Here is a 21,869-nt window from a genome sequence, read left to right on the forward strand (position 1 = left end):
ACACACACACACACACACACACAGAATCATCAATGAAGTAGCCAAAACCAACACTGGGATAAACAGAACATTGAATTCTTGTGTTTTCTGACTGGTTGCATTTTGTTTGTCGTTCCTCCCCTGTGGATTTTCTTCCACCTGTTGTAAAGACGGACTGCGCAGAGTCCAAACGCCCCCTCAGCTGCTTTTATCACCACGAAGCTTCTGTCTCCGGTGAACTTGAGCTGTGGGTGCTTCATCTGGAGAGAGCTGCAGGTAATAATGTGGAGGGTCTGTGTTGCTAAGAAACACATGGAGCTGGCGATGTTTCAATGCGGCTCGTGTCCCCGCTGGATTAATGCGCACAAAGCAACACTTCCCACGCCGCCTGTGATTGGCAGCCGCTGTGCCGCACACACGGCGCCCTTGAACGCTGAAAGCGGCAGCAGCATTTAACAGACACACAAGTACTGGTACTTTTCTGTTTTTTATTTGAATGGAGTGAAACATCTACAGAAATGAGAGGCCTCGCAAATACATGGACTTGACAAAAAAGTTCTTGTTTTTTCAAATCGAGCTGTAAAGAAAAAAAAAAAGGTTGGACTTTAAACCGTTTCTGTACATTCTGTGAGAGATATGTTCCGAGACCAAGCCAGAAACGAGGCCTGCATACTCCCCCCACACAGCATCCGCAAAATTAAAGCAAAAATAATTCAATCCCACCCAGCCAGGTCCTCACCACTAAACGCTCCTCGACCTCCTGTCGCCCCCTGTTCTCCTACTCAGCTTCTTTTTTAAGGACAGTTCAGGTTCTTTACAACTTGGGTCTTATTGTGAGGCTTTTCCATGATTCCATCAGCATGAACCTTCGTCGTCACTAAATCTGCCCGGGATTTTATTTTTGATTCGATGTTCAGTCAAAAAAAAAAAAAAAACAGAAAACTGAACAGTCAAAATATTTCACATGCGATTTCTGCAACTGTTGTTTTGTCTGATCAACAGCAACTTTCACTTTTCACTAAAAACCTTAATTTTCCACATTTTAACACGTCGGCCGAGAGCGAACAGCACGGCAGCGGACTCCAGACCCCTTTACAGTCCCCGTAAGCTGCGGGTCCAAATTTGACTGTTTGTCTTCCGGTGGTGTAGAAAAGCTGAACCCGACAGTCTGACTTCAGGGAGGTTGTAAGACCACTAAAGCTGGCAAGCGCAACACAAACAACAGCCAAAGCCACCAAAACAAGACCCAAGTGGTTTCACAAAATCCAGCTGAAGCCCTGAGCGGTCTGTCAGAGACAACTCAGCATCATCATCATGCACAAAAAGCGAGTAAGCCTGTAACTCGTCCCTCACCCCGTCTCCCTCCCTCACCCCCACTCTGAACTTCTGCCTAAATCTATGTTGTAAAAAAACATCACATTGAAAAGAGGGAACAATTAAAATGTACATACAGAATATAAATGTCAATACTTGCTCCTCAGAGCTCAGCCACACTATCATTGGCATAAGAAAGATGGATGATATGTGTGTGTGTGTGTGTGTGTGTGTGTGTGAGGGTGTGTGTGTGTGTGTGTGTGGGCACAAATACAGCGTCTGAATAAGCGTCACTTCCTCCCTCGCCAAAATAAAACACAGCAACCCACCCCCCCTCCCTCTCCCTCCCTCCCTCCCTCCCCGCTGTGATTCTGGTCACCAGCTTCCTGGATGGAGAACGGGATTTGCCTGGATGGGTCGGGGCGTGAGCGCCTTCAGCAAAGTCCATGAGCGGCTGAGATCTGATCAGTCTGAAACTATGATTTTCCGATGATAAAATAAATTAAGCATGGTGAGAGTCGCTCGGACTGAACCGCTCTGAAAGGAGGAAGGAAGGGAGGGGGAGGAAGCAAAGGAGAGGAAGAGAGGGGAGGTAAAGGGCAGGGGGTTCTAGGCCTGTGCGTTGGTGCCGTTCTTGTCCGGAGGTCCAGTGCTGGCGGGCAGGTTGTTCTGGGAGGGCGTGGCCTCGTACTGCTTGCTGTCGCGCCGGGGGGGCATCCTCTCGTTGATCCGGTCCAGGCCTCGGGCCTCCTCAAAGCTCTGGATCTTGTGCTGCGGGTTGAAGCCTTGAATGGCTGTGAGGAAACAAACGTCTGTGAGAGCTGAGCCACAAACAACAACAAGCAAATATAACAACAACAATATACAACAAACTACAGCAAACAAATAACGAAGACAACAACAATAAACAACGACAACAAACAAATATAACAATAAACCACAGCAAACAAATAACGAAGACAAACAACAACAAACTATGACAAATATAATTATAAACAACAAAACAAACAAATATAACAACAGAGACAAACAAAACAAATATAATGACAACAAACAAACAACAACAACAACCAGCAGGGTCAGAAGAGTCAACATATTTAAACCAGTCAGTTTATCAGAAACCCCTGTGTGGGACCTGGTCGGTTTATTAGGAACCCCGTGTCACTTTCTGACCCTGCTGAACACAGTTTTTACTGGTACATACAGGTCACAGAACACTGGGAGGACTGGTTGAACAAGGAGCATAAACTTACTTCAAACCAGGACAAGGACAGCATGAAAACAAACAGACGTTCAGTAATAGAACATTTCGCTGCTACAGCTCTAATAATTTGCTGCTACAATGTAAAGTTATGACGTTAATATTTTGTAAACAATGTGGTAGATTTTGAAAATAAACTTTCCAAAAATATAGAACGCAGCTATGATTATATGAAAGATGAAATGTGTGTGTGTAAACAGATATAAGGATACGTTTATTATTAATGTCCTGTTTTTGTTCTCTTCTGAAGACATTTTATATTTATACACTCATACCTGCTTAGAGATACATTACAGTCTGTTAGAAACTGGTCAGGACGTTTAGATTTTGAAAGAATAAAAGATAAATACAGGGGATAAAGTCATTATCCATAAATAATAATAATAATAATAATAATGCTTCTCAGTTCTTTAATGTTCAGTTTTATGCAGATGATACTGTTTTCTATGTCTCGGGCTGCAGCTCATCTGCAGTTATCGCTCATTAACCATAATTATTCTCCACATCCACCATCTCTGACTATCTGCCATTACATTCCAGCTTCCTCACTAATTCAACAGTGATGTCACAGTGTCTCTATTGTGTGAATAGACGGGTTTGATGGGGAAGAGTTCAGAACAACATGAAGTTTTTGGACACTGAGTGTTTCGCTGCATTAGATCAACAGGACTAAGACGGTAAAGGTCTTTTAACCATGACAGAAAACACTTTCTGAACAAAAAAGCATCCAAATCATTCACAGAGTTGAAAGCACAACACAGAGCTGAGACAGAGACAGACAGATGGGAGCATACCTCGTGCCTCTTCTGCCTCTACGGTGGCTGTGTAAGCGTGAGTAGAAGTGCCATGCCCAAAACCAATGGAGAGAGAGTGGGAACGTTAAATATCAGTGCATTCAGTCAGTCACATTATCACTGCAATCAGTCAGTCCTGTTAACATGGAGTCAATCATCACACGACCCCGCCCACATCCCAAAACGCAGTGACCAGTCAGAGGTTAGATCATCATTATCATCATCATCATCACCATAATCATCATCATCATCAGAGTATGTTAGACAAATAAAACGTTTGCACCATGCTGCCATAAAAGAACAAACCACAACAACAAATATCCAGATTGGGTCAGAATTGATTAAAGAATTGAAGAAATGATCATGTGGGGAAACATGTTTCTGTCAGATGTTCAGATTATCACGATGATCAGATGATTGATTACAACAGAAAATGGGAATAATGATTGAATCATTTCATCCTCAGCCATTTATTCAGCAACACACACAAGCATCTGTCGTTCACATCGCACTCTCAGGAGCCAGGACAGGGTGGGAGGGGCAGAGAGCGGTGAGGGGGGGCTTACGTTGGGAGTTTGAGACTCATCTTAATGAATCAAGTTCACTTCAGAGGTTCACTCCAGCCTCTGGACCGTGCTCCCTGCTCAGGGTCTCAGCTCTGTCCACAGATCTTCAGCTGGACTAAGATCAGGTTAGGGTTTACTGAGGTTCGTGGCAGTTAAACTTTTTCATCACATTAAATTGTAGATTAATTCCTACATCTGACAGACACACATTAGTTCTCACTATGAGCTTTAAACAAGGACCTGTGGTTCTTTGTCTTTATAGGGCAGCATGGTGGAGCTGTTTGAACACAACGGCCCTTTAGAGGAGGAGAGGATACCGCTTGACATTTCCATTTCAACTGTGTGCGTGTCGGGAGTGTTGTGGGTTTGGGCCAGTGTCTGAGCTGTTAGTCTGTCGGTGAGAGTGCAGGCACGGGGAGTTAGTGTCAGCTGGACTCAGTGTTAGTGTTTGGTGGATGCTCGGCTGCGTTCGCACTCACCGCTTTGCAGAGTTCGCCGACCTCCAGACAAAACCCCCAGAGGCAGCGTTCCTGTCGGGGTCAGACCCTTCAGCTGCAGCACGCTCTCATTCTCCTCTCTGTCACCACACACACAAATAAACACACAAGGCTTTGTCAGAGCCAGCAGCAGTAAAAGCACTTCTTTAAATAAAAGTATATAAGGATCATCAGCAGAACGTAAAGTATCAGAAGAGCAGTGTTTTAAATGAAGCTGAGAAACTGTTTCATATCTAATTATTACACCAGTTATATCAACCCGTTTCTGACACAATAAGTCCAGTTGGTCCTTTAAAATATCTTGATTCAAGTGAGTCTGAGGCGGCTGGTTCTTGTGCACATTAAAGAGCAAAGTGAAAACAGCTTCTCAGGCTTGGGATTAGTCACAAGTGGTTTCTGTCTGAGCTGCATGTGGGTTTCTTTGCAGTTTTCAGACGTGGGCGGTTTATTGTATTTATTATACTCATGTCTTACATGTTGTTGTTTGCAGATTAATGCAAAGCAGGTAGCGTTCACTTATCATGAGATAAAGGCCTTGAACAAAAACTCATCTGCTGCAGAGAGACCAGTTTCTACTCTTCACCTCTGGAGCAAAAAGCAGCAGCCCGGTGGGAACCGATGTCACATCATGACGTGTTTATGTAGTGAGGGTGGTGCACACTGTGCAGTGTAAACTAAACAGATAACTAACACACTGTGAGATAGTGGCTTCAATAACAATGAAGACTTCTGATACAGGCCTGTCATGCTCCTCCAGGCCCTAAAATAACTCAGACGTTTTCTGAACAGGAGCATTCACCATTAAAGGACAAACTATTCTGACACACTTGCACAGGATTAAAGGAGGACACATGCAAATCAAGGAGAAAGTCATTAGCCTTATAGCAAAGTGGAGCAGGACTGGCAGAGTAACTCCACAGTAGCCTGGAGTCTCAACCCAGAATTTTCTGACCAGTCACATTAATAACTGGATTCAATGAAGCATTTTTACTTTAAGACAGTCCCACAGTCTCTTTTGCTGCCAGACAGGAAGCAATAACACAAAACTACGTCTACAAAAGCATAAAAACAGAAACTAAAACTGCTAAATTAAAAAAGACAAACTGGCCACATGTAAATAACATCCTCAGCATCAGAATGTGGAGTCCGTTACCGGATTCTTCAGTCTTCACATCATCTGTTTATCTTCATCTACATTGTTGTTTTTATGACCAGGGAGATGAAGACTCACCTGAGCACAGAGAAGACACGAGCCATCTTCCCAATCGCCCGGATCTTGTTTCTGATCACCTCCTTCCTGGCGGCCGGCGCTCCACCTGAAGAGCCAGTGAAAGGACGTCAGTCAACGTTGAGGAAACACACACGACAAAGCTCTGAATTAATGAATGTTAATAACCTGTAACGTCCGTGTGCCTGTGAATTAATAACCTGTGTATTCAACTTCACACACAAACCTGTAAATTATAGTCAAATTTAAAACACGTGAGTAAACAAACCAAAGACTGAGTTTATACTTTAATGATAGAAACATGGACTCTTTGAACAGACAGCTGATCAGGCTTCTTTTCACATTCGACGATGATGTTAAGACCCGACTCTCCATGTTGGAAACAGATTAAATGACTGATGAGTCCCCCCTTATCATCCTGAGCCCCTCAGAGTCCATCTGACGCTGGTCGGGAACTAAAGGGCACAGAGCTTTTCCCATCAGAGAACCACCCTGCCTGATAATCTCAGATTGCAAACTTCTTCTGAAAACTCACTTTTTTCTTTTTTCTTTATTAATCATTGATTTTAGCACGTGTCTGTGTGGCTCTGTATGTGTTCTTACAGTCTGCCTTATATAGCTGTGTGTAACTGCAGGTTACGCCACAGAACCTTCTGGTGGTGGACAAAGGGTTCACGTGGGCTACAGGAATTGAACATGCGGCATGTGAGACCGCTGTTCGCTGGCAGCAGCCTGCAGAGTGTCAGCCTGGCACTCGGCCACTCTCTGTGGACAAACACGGCGTTGTGTTGGCATCAGCTCACAGCAGCGTCACCATCACCCTGACACAGCACAACTCGTTTTAACTCTTCGGCCTCCTGCAGGGGTCGGCTCCTCCTGAGCTCCAGCCACATCCACTGTTGAAGCTTTATCAGACTCAAAGCCACAACTCTCACATGCCCACAAACGATAATAAGCACATAAACAGAACAAATCACTAACAGAAAAGTTGATCATATGAAGGACTAGACTGTAGTCCTCTTAGTCCAAAGCCCTTATTTCTAGCAGAGCTTTGTCCACTTTGTTTATAAAATCTGGAGTTTGCACCTTTGGCCTTTTTCTTGCTACTAAAATCCAAATTTTAGAAATAAATTCTGACTTGTTCCCAGGTAGGAACCAATGGGCTTGGAGCTGAGGGCAGAGATGGTGAGAGACAAACAAAAGACATTACAGTCCCACGCGGCTCTTTGACAAACCTGCTCATGTTACAGCTGAGACTGGGCATGTTCACACTGAATGTGCTGAGAAACACAAGGTGTCTGGTACTTGGCGTGACTCTGGCCACTTGTTGATGGGACAGAAAACTGAACGGTCACGTCCAACAACAGCAGGATACTGTCACAGTCAGGAGCGGCATGACGCCAGTACAGTGGGAAACCTGGAGGTGCCAAACCGCCTGCACGATGTGTGAGCGCTCTGACATGCAGTGTGTAGTGAAATGATTAAAAGGTGTGTGTGGTCTCTAATGCAGCTGGGTGGGGGATTGACACTTGTTCTTGGTGCAAAAGTAAAAGAAGGCGTTACATCCTCTTACCCTCACATGTGTCGTCCCCTTCTGACATCAGCTCGTCATCGGAGCAGATGTTCAACACGTTCACCAGCATCTCTGTCACTGTGAAAACACACAGCAGACACTGACACACACACACTGAGCCTGTGCATCAAACCTTCCACTAAATTAGCCGGTCTCCATTTTCCAAGAATCTCCAGATCCAGGTGTTGACACTGGGCGTCTGCCAGTTCACATACTAAGATACTAAGACAGTATTTACTTAGACGTTCGTTAAATATGTACCTAAGGCCACAGCTAATGGTTATTTTCTCAGCCTGTAATTTAATCTTCCAGAAACATCAGAAAATAGTTCAAATATTTGCAGAATAATGTAAATGAAGAAGCTGGAACTATATTATTTTATTTCATTATTATTATTAACATAGTTGCTGGTTAATTTTCTGCTTAATTATTAAAGTGTGTTAGTCAAACATGGCACAAAGTATTTCTGGAAAGTTTGATGCTTGAGGAAAACAAACACGCCGTGTGCCCTTTAAGATAATCTTTCAAGTTATTTGTTGGTTTATGTTCCCACAGTTATTGCGTATTATATAGTATTACACAAACTCACGCAGCGTCAGACCCACCTTTCTCTCCGACGAAGGGCAGCGACCAGGTGAAGACGTCCATGAAGTTGGGCAGCCAGTAGGGGTGGGGGGAGCAGTTAAACTGGCGGATGTTCATCACATTATTCTCATACTTCAGCACCGCCGCTGAGGACAAAACACACAAAACACATTTCCACTTCATGCTGCACTTCCTGCCTCCTGTTGCCATGGTTTCCATCCTTCGCCGCTCTTACCTTTGTTGTTGTACACGTCCAGGTAGTTTGGAGCCGAGAAGATTGTGATTAGAGAAGGGAAGCCTGTGGTCTGACTCTTCCTGTACATGCGATACCTGACAGACACAAATTACACGTCAGTCACATGCTGCCAACTTCACAATAAAATACAGATTATAGATGTGGTTTGTGTCGCATTCAAACAAAGCAGCATATTAGAGCTAATAAGTGTCCAGGAGAGATCAAGGTACACTGGTTCCTAAAGGTCAAAGGTTAATAACATAAGACAAAGTAAGAACAGGAAGGTAATAAAACAATGTAGCATGTAATATAATAATAAAAGTCCCATCAGAGAGACTCACCCAGCATCCTGCGCTTCGTGTGCTCGTATTACAGACAACAGGTTGTTGTTTATCAGGAAGTCACATACTGCTGGGTAACTGAAACACAGACAGACACTCATCAGGCACGTTCAAAGTTTTAAGGTTCGGCTGCTGCCACAATTAAGGCTGCTCCATCTCCAGAACAAGAGACGCTCACAGCGCTAAAATTAGAGATTAATTAAGGTCGAGGCTTTTTACACAGGAGAGGTCACAGAGTTTTTATTTGATCCACAGAACTGCACATTCACTGCATTCAGTTTCAACCGAGAGCCGTGTGCCGAGCTATGTAAACACTTTCACAGTCCAGGTATCAATAAAAACCTGCAGGGAGGACGAGGCCTGGATTTACTGAGCAATTCATTTAATATTTAACTCATTACTCGCTGGTATTTTCCTAATAACATAATGAATCATTAAACATGGTCTGAAGCAGGATGAGCAGCAGAAAACAGGCGGATGGATTAAATCATTTCAAAATAATTGATGTTAGGAGGTCGGGACAACAGCAGTAAGGCAGGTCCAGCACATACAGGAACATTTCAGAACAAATGTCCTGATGCACTAGAGACATCCCCTGATTTTTAATATCCTGTATTAATTATAATATTTACTTTGCCATGACATCAACATCTCCTGTCAAATTCATTCCACTTACTGCTGTCCTTCAAAACCAATCAGACCAAACAGATCTATTAAGTTGCAGCAGCAGTATTTATTAGCAGCAGTACTGCAGTATTTATTAGCAGCAGTAGCAGTATTTATTAGCAGCAGTACTGCAGTATTTATTAGCAGCAGTATGCAGTATGTAGTAGAAGTAGTACTGCAGTATTTATTAGCAGCAGTACTGCAGTATTTATTAGCAGCAGTACTGCAGTATGTAGTAGTAGTAGTATCTGGTGTAATTTCTTGATGAATCCTGTAATGTGTGCAGGGCAAAAGAGGCTCCAGAGCAGCACAGTAGCTTTGACCTCACTGTGACCTCCACAGGGTCAACACAGCAGAGCAAATATTAAGACAGAGCAGAGAAAGCTAATATTTGTTTTCAGTATAAGTCTGACAGCAGATTGAAGCAGAGATAAGCCACTGTTTAGAAAAGCTTTAATCAGCTCAGATTAACAGACCGAGCTGCCCACGCTGTCCTACCTGTAGAAATACGAGCAGCCTCTGACACTGTTGTGGCAGAAGTGTTCCTGGGTCTTTTCTGAGCCGTAGTCCTCCCCCGGGTCGGACCACAGCAGGTCACACATGGGCCCGAAAGCAGGAGGCTCCTTAAACCGGTCCACCTGCACACAAACACAGTCCGAACAGAGGGAAGTGAGGAAAGACCACATGTCTGAAACTCATGTTGGATAAAAACAAAGCAGATCAGTTAAATAACTGAAGAGCAGCCTCACACAGGAGACGTAAAAACACTGAGCTCTGATCTTTAACTGGTCTAACACATTATCTTTTCATATAGATGTTCTCTGTAAGTTACTCTGGTGTTTTCTGTCACTGAGCTGGTGACTGGTTTGGTTTTCTTTGTGTTCGTCATGTCATTTACAGCTGCACATCCTGAGCATCATAAAATCCCTCCATCCGTCCCCTGAAGACTTGGACTGTCTTGGGTGGGAACCTTCTCTCTGCCACTGTTTTTTTGTGCATGGTTCCTGTTTGTGCGTCTACGTGATGGCACAGCTGGATCAGCAGAGCCGGCTGGCTGACAAAAAGCTTGATAGCAGTTGAGAGCGTCCGGTTACCTTTCGAATGTCATCCAGGCAGGTGATTTCAGGGCTCAGGCCTCCATGCACACAGAGGAACTGCTGGTTGAGGAGAGCCGCCAGAGGAAGGCAGTCAAACGCTTCCATACAGGCATCGTACACACGCTCAGAGTACTTTATTTTACCTGGAGGACGCACACACACAAACACACCAAGGTCAGACGACTGAACGTGTCCCATTTTCAACACGCTCTGCTGCTCAGAGAGCGCCACGCCCTCCCAGCCTGCACAGACACAGCCAGATAAGACGTTTGTCTATGGCGGGGACTTGTAAAGACAAACAAAGCAGCAGGACTTACACTCCTGTTTGAAGGTGAAGTACTCGGTGAGATGCCGGCACTCGTGGTTGCCTCTGAGGAGGAAGAGGGTGTTGGGGTGGTTGATCTTCAGCGCCCAGAGGAAGAGTACGCACTGAGGGGAGAAACACACGGGGGAGATACTGAAGCCTGGTTGGAACGACTCATTCATCAGCATTATTTACTAAATGTGCTCACTGGTGCTGGAGCATAAAAAATAATCAGCAGTTTCATGTATTTTCCTGTTACTGCACCAAAAATGAGCCGAACTGCGATTTCAGACCTGAGGTACCAGACTGTGATGTTTGTGGAGTGTTAATCCTCAGCCAGTGTTATTTTTCATTTGGATGGAAACAGTGTCTGTAGGAGTGAAGGCTCCTTTTGTCACAGATTTGTGGGAACACTGCAGTCACAGGCTGAAACCACATGGGCCTCTGAGTGTGTCGCATGTGAAATGTCCAGTTAACACAACGTCAATAAAACGTCCCCTGTTGTTACGCTCTGACCCTGTAACACAGGACTCTCAGTCCAGCTTCTGCCCCACATACGCTCCCATTACCAGATATCAGACTCTAAAAATGCTGGACCGGGTGTTTATGTGGTAACTAACCCACTGGTTACCCAAACACAGGCTGCTGCACTTTAACGGATGAATAAAGCAAAACAATGGACGCCTCTAAATAATCACATTAGTCCTGCATTATGAATGTAAGCTCCATTATTATGGAGATTTCTGCCTCAGACAATGGCAGCAATCAGGTATGACAAGTATTTAGATCATTAGATGAGATAATTCACTTCTACGTGGAAATGGCCACTTGTTACGAGGGAAAAGAAGCAGCGAACGTGACAGGCGTCCAAACAAACCCACTCCTTTCAGCTGCCGCCCGCTCCGTGTTCCTGTGCAGCGTCAAACCACCTGCTTCGTTTCAGTTTTCTTTCTTTTCTGACCAGCTGTTCAGCAGACCGAGAACAACAACAGGCGGACAGACTCATTCTGCAACGCCCTGCACAAAGTGTATCATAACCGATTACTGGCTGACTGTGGCACTTTCAGATCCATCCTGTCACTGACATGGTCCCTGTGAGAGAGCTGTCAGATACAGAGCTGTGTAAATGTAGATTTAGGACCACAACAAACAGTTTGGTTCACTGTGGTGGAAGCAGATAAAGATCCTGTCCAACCCCAAGTGTTATCAGCTGCATTAGTCTTCAGCTGGAGTGCTGCTGTTTGCAGATCTGTGTCCTCTGTGAAATATTTATTATAATATTTATTTCTGATTACTGTGTAAAGAAAAGTCCACCATAGTACGTTTTTAAATTTCAGTAGAGCTGAATTCCAAAAACAGTGAAGGATTTTCAATTAAAAGTTACTGTGTGGACACTTGTAGAATATATTTATTAATATTTATGTTTATTATGATTCTTTCAATTCAGATAAAATGAGCTGCTGTGGCTTTAACTTTACCGAGGTGACTCTTCTTCTACGTGTTTAACCCTCTGGGGTCTGAGGGGGTTTTTTTGGGCCTGGACAAATTTTGACATGTCCTGACATTTGTGCTTTTTTCAGTGTCTTTTAATAAAGACATCTGATGTCACCTGATGTTTTAGACGCCAGTGTTTCTGTCAGCAGGTCAGTAGCCGTGCTAACGCTAATGCTAAGCTCAGATGAGAAAACGAGAGCTGCCTGGGCCATGTGACAGTCACAGTAGTCGTTCTTGTTCTTTCTGAGGACAAACGGCTTCTAAATTCATCTGGTTCACTGGAGCATCTGCTACTGCAGAAAGTGTGTGACCCAGATTGTGAGTGCGTCTCTGAAACAGGACAACGTGGGGCTCAGGATATCCAGCAGCCAATCAGACTATCATGCCCCCCATAGCTGCACAGGATTCCTTCCAGAAGACCCGTGTCCTTCCCTCAGATTGTTTTGGGAATGGGACACTGCACCTCTCACTTCCTAAAGCTACTGAAAACCACATGAGGGCGAGGCCAGATGAACCACAACCACCTACCTCGATGCTGAAGTACCCCCGGTCCACATAGTCCCCGAGGAACAAGTAGCGGGTGCTGCTGGGGGATCCGCCCACCTCAAACAGCTTCATCAGGTCAAAGAACTGGCCATGGACGTCTCCACACACTGGACACAGAACACAAGCTGGGTTACGTGTGTTAATGGTTCTGCACATATGCACACACACATCACACTGATCCCTCTGAAGCAGCAGAGTTGATCTGACAGTAATGAGTCTCTCTGTTCAGCTAATCTGCTGATCAATATGTATTAGTCGATTAATACTTCAATCTTCTTTAGGAGACACAGCTGCACACAAACTGTCTCACGTCGCTCAGCATGGTCTCAGTCTGAGGGTGGGGTCTGTGTCTGAGTCAGTCTAGGGGGGTTCACCTGTGATGGGGGCTTCCACCTCCAGCATGCACTTCTCCTGGCGCAGGATGCTGGCTCCCTCGTTGATGATCCGCAGAGCCGCCTCCTCCTCCAGCCGGCCCTCCTTCACCAGGTGGGCCTTCAGCAGCTCCACGCTGGGCCTCCCGTCCACGTACAGGTCTTTGACCGACAGGCGTGTTCCAGGAGGATAGGGCACCGCTGCACACAGGAGACACACAGTTGATGAGAAAGTTCATCCTGGACAGAGACGATGCTCCGGGTTCTACAGGGAGACATCCGACCGTGTCACAGCCACAGAACACAAAGAACCGATACGCTGTTTTTTATTCTTGATGAACCTGTTCGTTCATTTCTTTAGAGTCAGATCAGGCGTCTGTAAATGTTTAGTCCAACCAACAAACCAAAAGACATTCAGGTTGAAGCTGCAACAATTAATCAACAATTACTATTTTCCAATAATAGGTTCTAAGCCAAAATACAAACACTTACAGGTTCTTAATTGTGACAATTACTTTTTCACACTTTGATGTGTTTAAACTAATCCGGTAAATAATGAGAAAAACATGTTTTCCCATCATCGCTTAATCTGCCCTTTATTTACTCAATTAATCACTTATAAAAAAATTAAATGAGTCCACTGTGATGTCCCAAAGCCTTTTCATCGGTTTATCAACAGAACAAAAATCTTCAGTTCATAAAAGCAGCAAAACAGGATGTGAGAAGCTTAAACTGGGGAACAAAAACAGCAGCTAATTAATTTTTCATTTTACTGTCAAATTAAATTAAGTCTATTTGAAGGTGACGTTAAATACAAGATGAAACCTGTTCCCTGATGTTCTAAACGGACCAATGACCCGTTTTGGGCCGTGTAGGCTTCACCCTCATGTAGACTCTTATGTCTGTGACAGTCACATGACCTGCCACAGCTTTCCATATTCTGACCACCTCACTACGACAGGTATTTACTGCCTCGGCAAACTACAACTCCCATGTCTGCCTTTACCAGGTCACCAGAAGAGAAGAGCAGCATGAGGAGCCAGGAGTCTACATGTTGGACCACCCTGACCTCAAACAGGATCTACAGACCTGACTTTGGGCCCTTGTGTCTTTGGAGAACAGAGCAGTGAGTGTTTCCTATATTATATTTTTGCTATTTATTTTACATACTTTTGTACATTGTACATACATGTCATATCAATTAGCAGGCAATGTACAATATAAACAAAACACACATGGAAAATATAATACTTTAATATATATAAATATAATACTTTAATATATATAAATATAATACTTGAAACAACTGTTTCTCTGTCCTGATGGTTAAAAGCCGACGTCTCTGTTTATCAGGTACTTCACACATGCAGGACACTCCAGGATGTTTGTTCCTGTTTGTTTTCCCTTTTGCTTCTGCTGCTCGGGCTCAGCACGTTAACACCCCCCTGCGATCAGGTCAAGGTGGGCCTGCAGCACGTCACTCCTCACTGTGGCTGTGTGTCTTCGCATGTGGAGACAAATGCACGTGCACAGCTGCCAACAGCTTGGACAGACTCTAAAACGATGCATTATCACATGCACCAACCATCAGTAGCGTTCAGTGATTTTCCCAAGCTTCAAAATCCTGCAATCAGATGAGTAACAGAAAGTAAGGAGCGTGGCGGCGTGTCGAGGCTCGACTTGAAGACAAAGGATAACAGTTTGGCAGCACACCCCAGGCCCTGGAGGAAATACCAGACGGCTTAACTCCTGGAACACACCTCGATTTCACAAAAAGACCTGGTAGGTCTGATGGAGCGGGCAGCCCTACAGCTGAACGATTAATCATAACGAAATCAAACACTGAAACCTCAAGCTTCACAGTTTTAATCATGACTGACATTATACAGGAGATGTAGGAGGCTGAGCTAATGTTTGAATCCTGGTTCAAGCATACAGCACTTTGTCTTTAAGGGTTATTATTATTATCCCGTTCTCCTGTCTGCTCAGGTACACAGAGCGTTACAGGAGAACCCGCTTGTGTCGACACACACACTCTGTCCTGGACTACTTCACCGTGAAACTTCCAAACCAAACCAGGACACACACATTCAGCCAACTGTGCCGACATCCTGAACTGGTTCATCAGCAGCAGAGCGAACAGATGTGAGACTGAGCGGACAGGATATTCAGGCCAATAGCCCGCGAGTCACTCGTCTTTCTGAAGAAATACAAATGCAACCACATTTGTGAAGACAAGGCGTCACCAACCACAGCAGGAAGTGGTATTCAAATAACCAACAGCAGAGATGCAGTGTGCAGTGATAGGAGAGACAGAGGATATCTATTAATAATCGCACCAAAAAACACATTCCAACAGCTTCCAGTGTAATCAGCTTAAGAAAACTCAACCCTGAAACTAAATTAGTCTGAGGCAGATAAATGTTTTCATTCCGTTCTCTCACACCACTTTCACTTTTGTCCCTGTTGGCCACCGAACACACTCAGGCAATGATCTGATCAACCAGGCACCTGCTTCGTGTCTTTTTCTGCTGCTCTGCACAAACCGGACCAACGAAACGCGACGACGCTCAACATCAGCAGCAACAGCACGCGGCGCTAATAAAACGCCGGGCCGTGTGCGATGGCAGGCGGTTCAGATGTGAGGCAATAACGGGAAATAAAAATTAAAACACTCTGCAGAGTCACGGTGAGCAGATACTTCTGCTAAAGAGCTCCACGCCCAGAAAGAGAAAGTTTAATCATCGAAATAATTAAATTAAACCATAATGTTTCACTTTGTGCTCTGACCATCAACTTACATCAGGCTTTTTTCTGAGAAATCAGTTTGGCAGAAGGCATCTGCTCCATGCAAACCCCAGTGTAGAGCAGGGGGTTATGGGTAACCACAAGTTGCAGGGGCTCACAGAGGAGCTGATGTGTTGAACAGACCTGTGCACCAAAAAACACCTGAGTGGCTGATCCAACCTGCTGTGGGGAGGTGGGCCTGCACTAGATCTGACGGTTTAATAAACTGGGAGCTGAGTGTTGTGTTTGTGCAGCACAATGAGTTTTAGGAGCCAAACCGTAATAAACACAGCCTGAAAACCAAAAAACCCACACAGGAAAGAGACAGAAGCAGCAAAAAAAGATACTGAGATGGTTTTAACATGAGTCATGAAAAGGAAGAACAAGCTGTAACAGCAACATTTTGCATCCTGGACTAACAGTAACACCACCTGGGCGTAATTCAATTATTGTTTCAGCCCCTATTTAACTCATTACAACACTTGTCCCTGCACCAGGCAAGCACACAGCACAGGGCCCAGGGCGGAGCTCCATCCTGGGGACCATGAGGACACCCATGACGTCCTCAGGTCCAGCTCCATCAATCATGAATGAGGACAGACTCATTGCACACGCCAGGCTCCGCGAACGGGCCGATTCGATTACCATCGGTAACTAAGCCAAAAGGCCGGAGCTGATCTATTGGTGTGGGCGCACACACACACACGTGCACACACACACGCACACACACACACGCAGAAAGAGCAGTGAGGACAGTGTTCACCACCGTCAATAAAGAACAGCAGAGTTACAGCAGCAGCTCTCTGACAGCGTTCATTAAAACCCAATATTAGTGGTTTTGGTTCTGGGAGGACTGCACTAGATTTTACAGGTCCAGGTAATAAAGTGGGCACTGAGTGTATTTTACCGACCACACTGCTGCCACCGTGGGATCACATTTAATTATCCTATTCAGGTTCACGCTGCTTTAATTTGTCAGGTCTTTTTGAAGTGAAACGTGGTTTGTCATGGACCATCTGGTGCTGGAGCTGTGAAGGAAGATGCTGCTGTAAAAAGCCTGGCGGGTCGGGTCGGGTCGGGTCTGGAAAGGTTTTTACACAAGTCTGTGTCAGAGACGGAATGAGGATCCACTTTGAAGAAATCTTGTGTCTGTGGCGTTATTCAGGTGGATCAACAAGCCAACAGGTGAAGGTGTGTTGTGCAGCCTCACACTCCTAAGCCTTTCTAACCCAATGAGCCACACAACTAACCAGCTGGTTACCCCCTCAGTCCAACTAACCAGCTGGTTACCCCCTCAGTCCAACTAACCAGCTGGTTACCCCCTCAGTCCAACTAACCAGCTCTGACATCAAATAACATTATCTCATTAAACTCACTGCTGATTTTCTGACTTTTCTCTATAATAACGTTTATAATAATAATAAATCTTTACATTTAATTTTTTCTGACCAACCAACAGACTCAGTTTAACATGAGAGACAGAAAAGCAGCAGAGTCATCACAGAAAAACAAAACCAGCAGATATTTGACAGTTTTCACATTTCCCTGGTTCTAACCTGTTTCAGTTTAATTGATTCATTGCTTTGGCTCCAGACATTAACACTGTATTTCGCAACACTCGCAAAGATTGAAACCAGTTTTCAACAGCCCCCATGTTAGAGTCTCTAATATGGTTGCTAGAAACTTTAGTTCCCAGTGTTTCTGTGGACTTTTACGGCCTTTCTGTTCTGAATATTATTCCAGATTCTGGTTTGCACAGATGAGTCATGAAAGCTGATTGGAGATGTTTTGCTCCTGAAATATGACGTGGACTCGTGCCACAAGCCTCCAGGCTCTTTGGCTCCACCAGAACATCTTGTTTAATATTTTTATCAGACTCCTTCTTTTTGACGCTGTGCTAATAAACTGCGACCGGGTCGGCCAGTCCCGAGGGCGTCCATTTGATCAGTCAATCAAGAAAATGATCTGCAGATTGATCGATGGTAAAATAATGAGGAGTTTCCACACTAGTCTGGAACTAACACAAAGAAAACTGCACAGCATTTCCACCCACAACAATCACATTCATTATTTCAAGACAAATCTTTTCCAGTGTAATGATTTGGATCCGGATTTGGTGTCTGTCTGTGTGTTGTGGGGTCTGGGAGCTAAAGAGCTGACCTTCATCTGGGAAAGTGTGATCAGCCTTTTTAACCAGTCTGATCAACTGATCCAGAAAATAATGATCAGTGATCAATGATCACCTTCGGTTATTTTCTTGTGAAAACGCGTCTTAGCACATAATAAAATGTCATTTGGCTCATGTGTTCAGGCTGTTTCTGCTCTGATTTGATCTGAATCAAACGACCTTATTTTTCCAAAACCATCAACCGACAGAACAGACTGCAGATTAATCAATAACTAAAATGATCGAGGATTGATCCCTGATCAAATTCAGCCTTTCGGCCCAAACTGGGTCTGCAGGTACTTCCAGAAACTGCATTTACATCCACCGCCCCCACAAAGCGCTTCATCACCGGACAGCAGCCCCGTTAACAGCCGCGGCCCCCGCTAAAACCGAGCAGCTCTCGGTCTCCCGTTCGCAGCCGCGGCCGCGGCCCCCGTTAAAACCGAGCAGCTGGCGGTCCCCAGTTCAGCGGAGCCCGGGGCGCATGTGCTCGCTAGCGGGCGGTGACAGCTGGCACCCCGGACAAGCTAACTCGTTAGCCGCCGCTGGGTTGAGCCACTGACTTGACCCGGCTGGTTCTTCCCAGGCCGGGGAGGGGCGGTAACGAGCTCCGTGACCCACCGGGCTCCGCCGAGCAAACGGACCGTTTCCCGGGGCTGACTTGCCAGCAGCGCGTTAGCAAACTAGCTCGGGCGCCGTTAACTTCCTGCACCGAGAAGGAAACGGGCAGAAACGGGTAAAGGTCACGTACCTTTGATGGGCCGCTCGGTGGTGGACAGTTTGCTCTGGTCCTTCGCCGACATCCTGGCTCCGATGGGCCGCGGTTCGGGGACGGAGCTTGTTTCCGAACTGAACTTGACGAATTCCTCACTAGCTAGCTAGCTAGCTGGAGAGAGCTAGCCGCGCTAGCTAGCCGAGCGAGAGCAGCAGCGCTCCAGTCCAGGGAAACCGGGCCGAGCCGAGCCGAGCCGGGCTGGACTTAAACCTGGCGGGGGAAGGGAGAAGGGAGGAGAACTCTTCCGCCGACAAATTACAGCTTTTCCTCCCTCCCTCTCCGCACTGCTGTCAAGCCGCTGTCAGGGTCCGTGAGACGAATGGGTCCAGGAAACCGCCCGGCACCGCCGATCACCGAGCGCTGCGTCAGATCATAGCCGACTTTAGCGCTCTATTCTCGGCCGAGCTGCATTGGCTACAGGCCGCTGGGCTCGGGCTCCTCGTCGTGATCCGGTGTGTCGCACAGACCCTCTGTCGGATTACAGTAATCCGCCGCAAGCGGATTTCCTACAACATGGCTCGACGCGTGGGCTTCTGGGTAGTGTAGTGTTAATGCGACGCGTTCATGGTCCGCTGAGTATCGGCCAAACCAGCGTGTTACTGCGTAAATAATTAGACAGGGTATCAATAGGAATGTTCAGAGTACCATTAGTACCAGTACTCAGAGTAGCAGTACTGAAGTACTCTGATAAGTCACTGTATTTAAATCCTTGGCTGAGTAACAAATGACTCCAGAGTACGATCAGTTTTACAGATGTTGCTACTCCTGCAGCTGGTTGTCTCCTGTACACAAACCCTCATTACTAAACACACTATTTTATATTCTATATATTTCTATATGTCACTTGAACATTATATGAAAAGTCCAACACACTGACTGCAGCGCCACCGTGTGGACACTGATCAAACTGCGCTTCACACAATAATGTGGATTTTGAATTTTCCTCTGTATAAAGAAGAAAAACTTGGTGAGCAGGTTTCTAGGTCAGGACGATATTACACACACACACACACACAGGTCGGTTTATTAGATACACTTGGTTCAAACTGGTAATGGTCTGTGAAGCATTTAAACGTGTAAATATGTCCCAAGTATTTATATTTATATTATTATTATTATTATTATTATTATTAATATTCTTCTTATTAGTATTATATTAGTTTAAATTTGAATGTGCTGCAAAATAAATCTGCTCATGCATTAAAAACCTAAACAAATGAAAAAAATAAAAGCATGTACCCAAACCATCTTCACATTCAGGTACATGTGTCGGCGATTAGTGTTGAAAGATGATAATTAAAATCCCTTGTTTAGAATAAGAAGAGGTGATTAGAAAAGAAAAAGGAGGGCTGTAATGTCAGTAACCCTCAGATTTGTCCTCCCTCGCTCCTTATGTCTGTCTCCAATGTGAAACTGAAAATAGAAATGCTGTAAAAGGTTTTGATCAGCAGCAGCAGTTGTTGGGCCTCAGGAGAACCAGGCTTTCCCGAACATATTGTCCATTTAAGGGGAACTGTGAGGGGCTGCGGGGTCCCCGAAGACCTGGTTTCATTCAGACCATCATCACATTTGCTGTCTGCATCCCAGACAGCTGCTGTATTTAAACTCCCAGGTCATTAGAAGCAGTGAGCAGCATCGCAGCAGGGAGCAGGACAGATGGTATGTGTTACTGCATTTTCTCTCTCTGATTTAAAACCTCGCGTTCAGAGAAACCATCTACAGGCTTAATGTATCTGTAAAGTATAGAAGCTATTTATTATAATAAGGTAAATTAATGATTTTTGTACAAAAACAAAAGCTTGGTGACTTTTTCTGCTACAAACTTTAACACTAAACTCCAACAAAAACCTTTCATAGGAAATAATCAGGGAAAACTGAGAAAAATCTTCTGTTCATCTAATTTTATCACTGCACAGATTCTTCATTTCTGTGTGTGTGAAAATAAAATAATGTGTGAATAATTTTTTTCAGGCAAGCAGAAAGACGAAGAAGAAGGAAGGAGGCGCTAAGAGGGCTCAGAGAGCCTCGTCCAATGTTTTCTCCATGTTTGAACAAACCCAGATCCAAGAGTTCAAAGAGGTAAAGTCACTCTCCTCACAGGTTCAGCCTTAGCTTCTCGTCCTGCACTGACTGTTCTGATGCTTCTACTGCAGGCGTTCACACTGATCGACCAGAACCGGGACGGATTCATTGATAAAGAAGATCTGAAGGACACGTACGCCTCACTGGGTCTGTAGCTCTGAGTGCACGTGAACACATGGGTAGGGTTTTCTGCTGCGATGACCAGGTTTTGATCCTGGTCTCTGTCCTCAGGTAAACTCAACGTGAAGGACAACGAGCTGGAAGACATGTTGAAAGAAGCCACTGGTCCCATCAACTTCACCATGTTCCTCAACCTGTTTGGAGAAAAGCTGCACGGTGAGAAACTAAAAGTTTGCAAAGACATTTAAAAAGACCCAGTAGATTTACTCTAGAACTGTACAAATGTCTGGTTCGCCTCCATGTTTCAGCTGCTACTGACATGTTTCAGCTGACAGACAGACTAAATAACAAATTAAACCTGACAGATGTTCTCATGTTCCGTGTGGTGCAGGCACCGACCCTGAGGAGACCATCCTAAACGCTTTCAAACTGTTCGATCCTGATGCCAAAGGCTTCATTCACAAAGAAGAGTGAGTCTGACGTCTAGACTTTTAGAAACGTCACTTTTCTGCATGAGAAAACAAACTTCTGTCTCCTGTTTTTGCAGATTACAGAAGTTACTGATGACACAAGCCGACAGGTTCACGTCTGAGGAGGTACATTATCCAGCAGCTTTATGCAATAAACACATTTTGTGTTGCTTTGTGCTGAACCGTCTTTTCTGACCCGCTGAAGGTTGAAAAGTATGACCACAGAATAATTATAATGAGACTTAAACGTTAGATACTTTAAAAACAGGTGAACACACTGCTCTCATCCGTCTGACTGCAGGTGAAACAGATGTTCCAGTCGTCCAATATCGACGCCGCAGGAAACCTGGATTACAAATCTCTGTGCTACGTCATCACACACGGGGAGGAAAAGGAGGAATAATGTGTCTGGAAACTGAAAATAAACCTGGTTGTGATGAATCCAAACTCAGTCTTTGTCTTTCTCCAGTAAAAAATAGTGACAGACTGTGAATGTCGTACGTGACCTGACATGATGCTCTGATGAGACAAATACTCAGTTTGTAGTAAGTGAATTATGGGAAATAATCTGTTCTGAACAGGACAAATAGAAAAAACATCCACAGGTTAAAAGTAGC

The 21,869-nt window shown here is 44.9% G+C and overlaps 2 protein-coding genes across 3 annotated transcripts; one reads left to right on the plus strand and one right to left on the minus strand.

The window, feature by feature from the left end:
• Positions 1 to 447: 447 nt before the first annotated feature.
• ppp3ccb (protein phosphatase 3, catalytic subunit, gamma isozyme, b) lies at positions 448 to 19,089 on the minus strand. 2 transcript variants are annotated; one of them, XM_026297081.2, is made up of 14 exons: positions 18,557 to 19,088; positions 12,855 to 13,052; positions 12,463 to 12,587; positions 10,454 to 10,565; positions 10,134 to 10,279; positions 9,538 to 9,677; positions 8,374 to 8,451; positions 8,033 to 8,127; positions 7,818 to 7,943; positions 7,213 to 7,290; positions 5,643 to 5,727; positions 4,394 to 4,491; positions 3,349 to 3,375; positions 451 to 2,087 (listed from the first exon to the last, which is right to left on the minus strand). In XM_026297081.2, exons 1-14 carry the CDS (start codon positions 18,606 to 18,608, stop codon positions 1,903 to 1,905), a joined length of 1,545 nt encoding a protein of 514 aa, XP_026152866.1. In that variant the 5' UTR covers positions 18,609 to 19,088; the 3' UTR covers positions 451 to 1,902. The 2 variants fall into 2 exon arrangements, with proteins under 2 accessions (XP_026152867.1, XP_026152866.1); XM_026297082.2 differs by lacking the exon at positions 3,349 to 3,375 and having other exon boundaries at positions 448 to 2,087; positions 18,557 to 19,089.
• A 700-nt stretch (positions 19,090 to 19,789) lies between these two features.
• Positions 19,790 to 21,673, plus strand: LOC113124363 (myosin light chain 5-like). Its single transcript, XM_026297086.1, has 7 exons — positions 19,790 to 20,239; positions 20,552 to 20,659; positions 20,734 to 20,809; positions 20,894 to 20,998; positions 21,174 to 21,252; positions 21,330 to 21,378; positions 21,554 to 21,673. The coding sequence occupies exons 1-7, from the start codon at positions 20,237 to 20,239 to the stop codon at positions 21,653 to 21,655; spliced, it is 522 nt and encodes a 173-aa protein (XP_026152871.1). The 5' UTR covers positions 19,790 to 20,236; the 3' UTR covers positions 21,656 to 21,673.
• Positions 21,674 to 21,869: the final 196 nt, after the last annotated feature.

The sequence above is a fragment of the Mastacembelus armatus genome, chromosome 12 (assembly GCF_900324485.2).
Source record: "Mastacembelus armatus chromosome 12, fMasArm1.2, whole genome shotgun sequence".
NCBI classification, from domain to species: domain Eukaryota; kingdom Metazoa; phylum Chordata; class Actinopteri; order Synbranchiformes; family Mastacembelidae; genus Mastacembelus; species Mastacembelus armatus.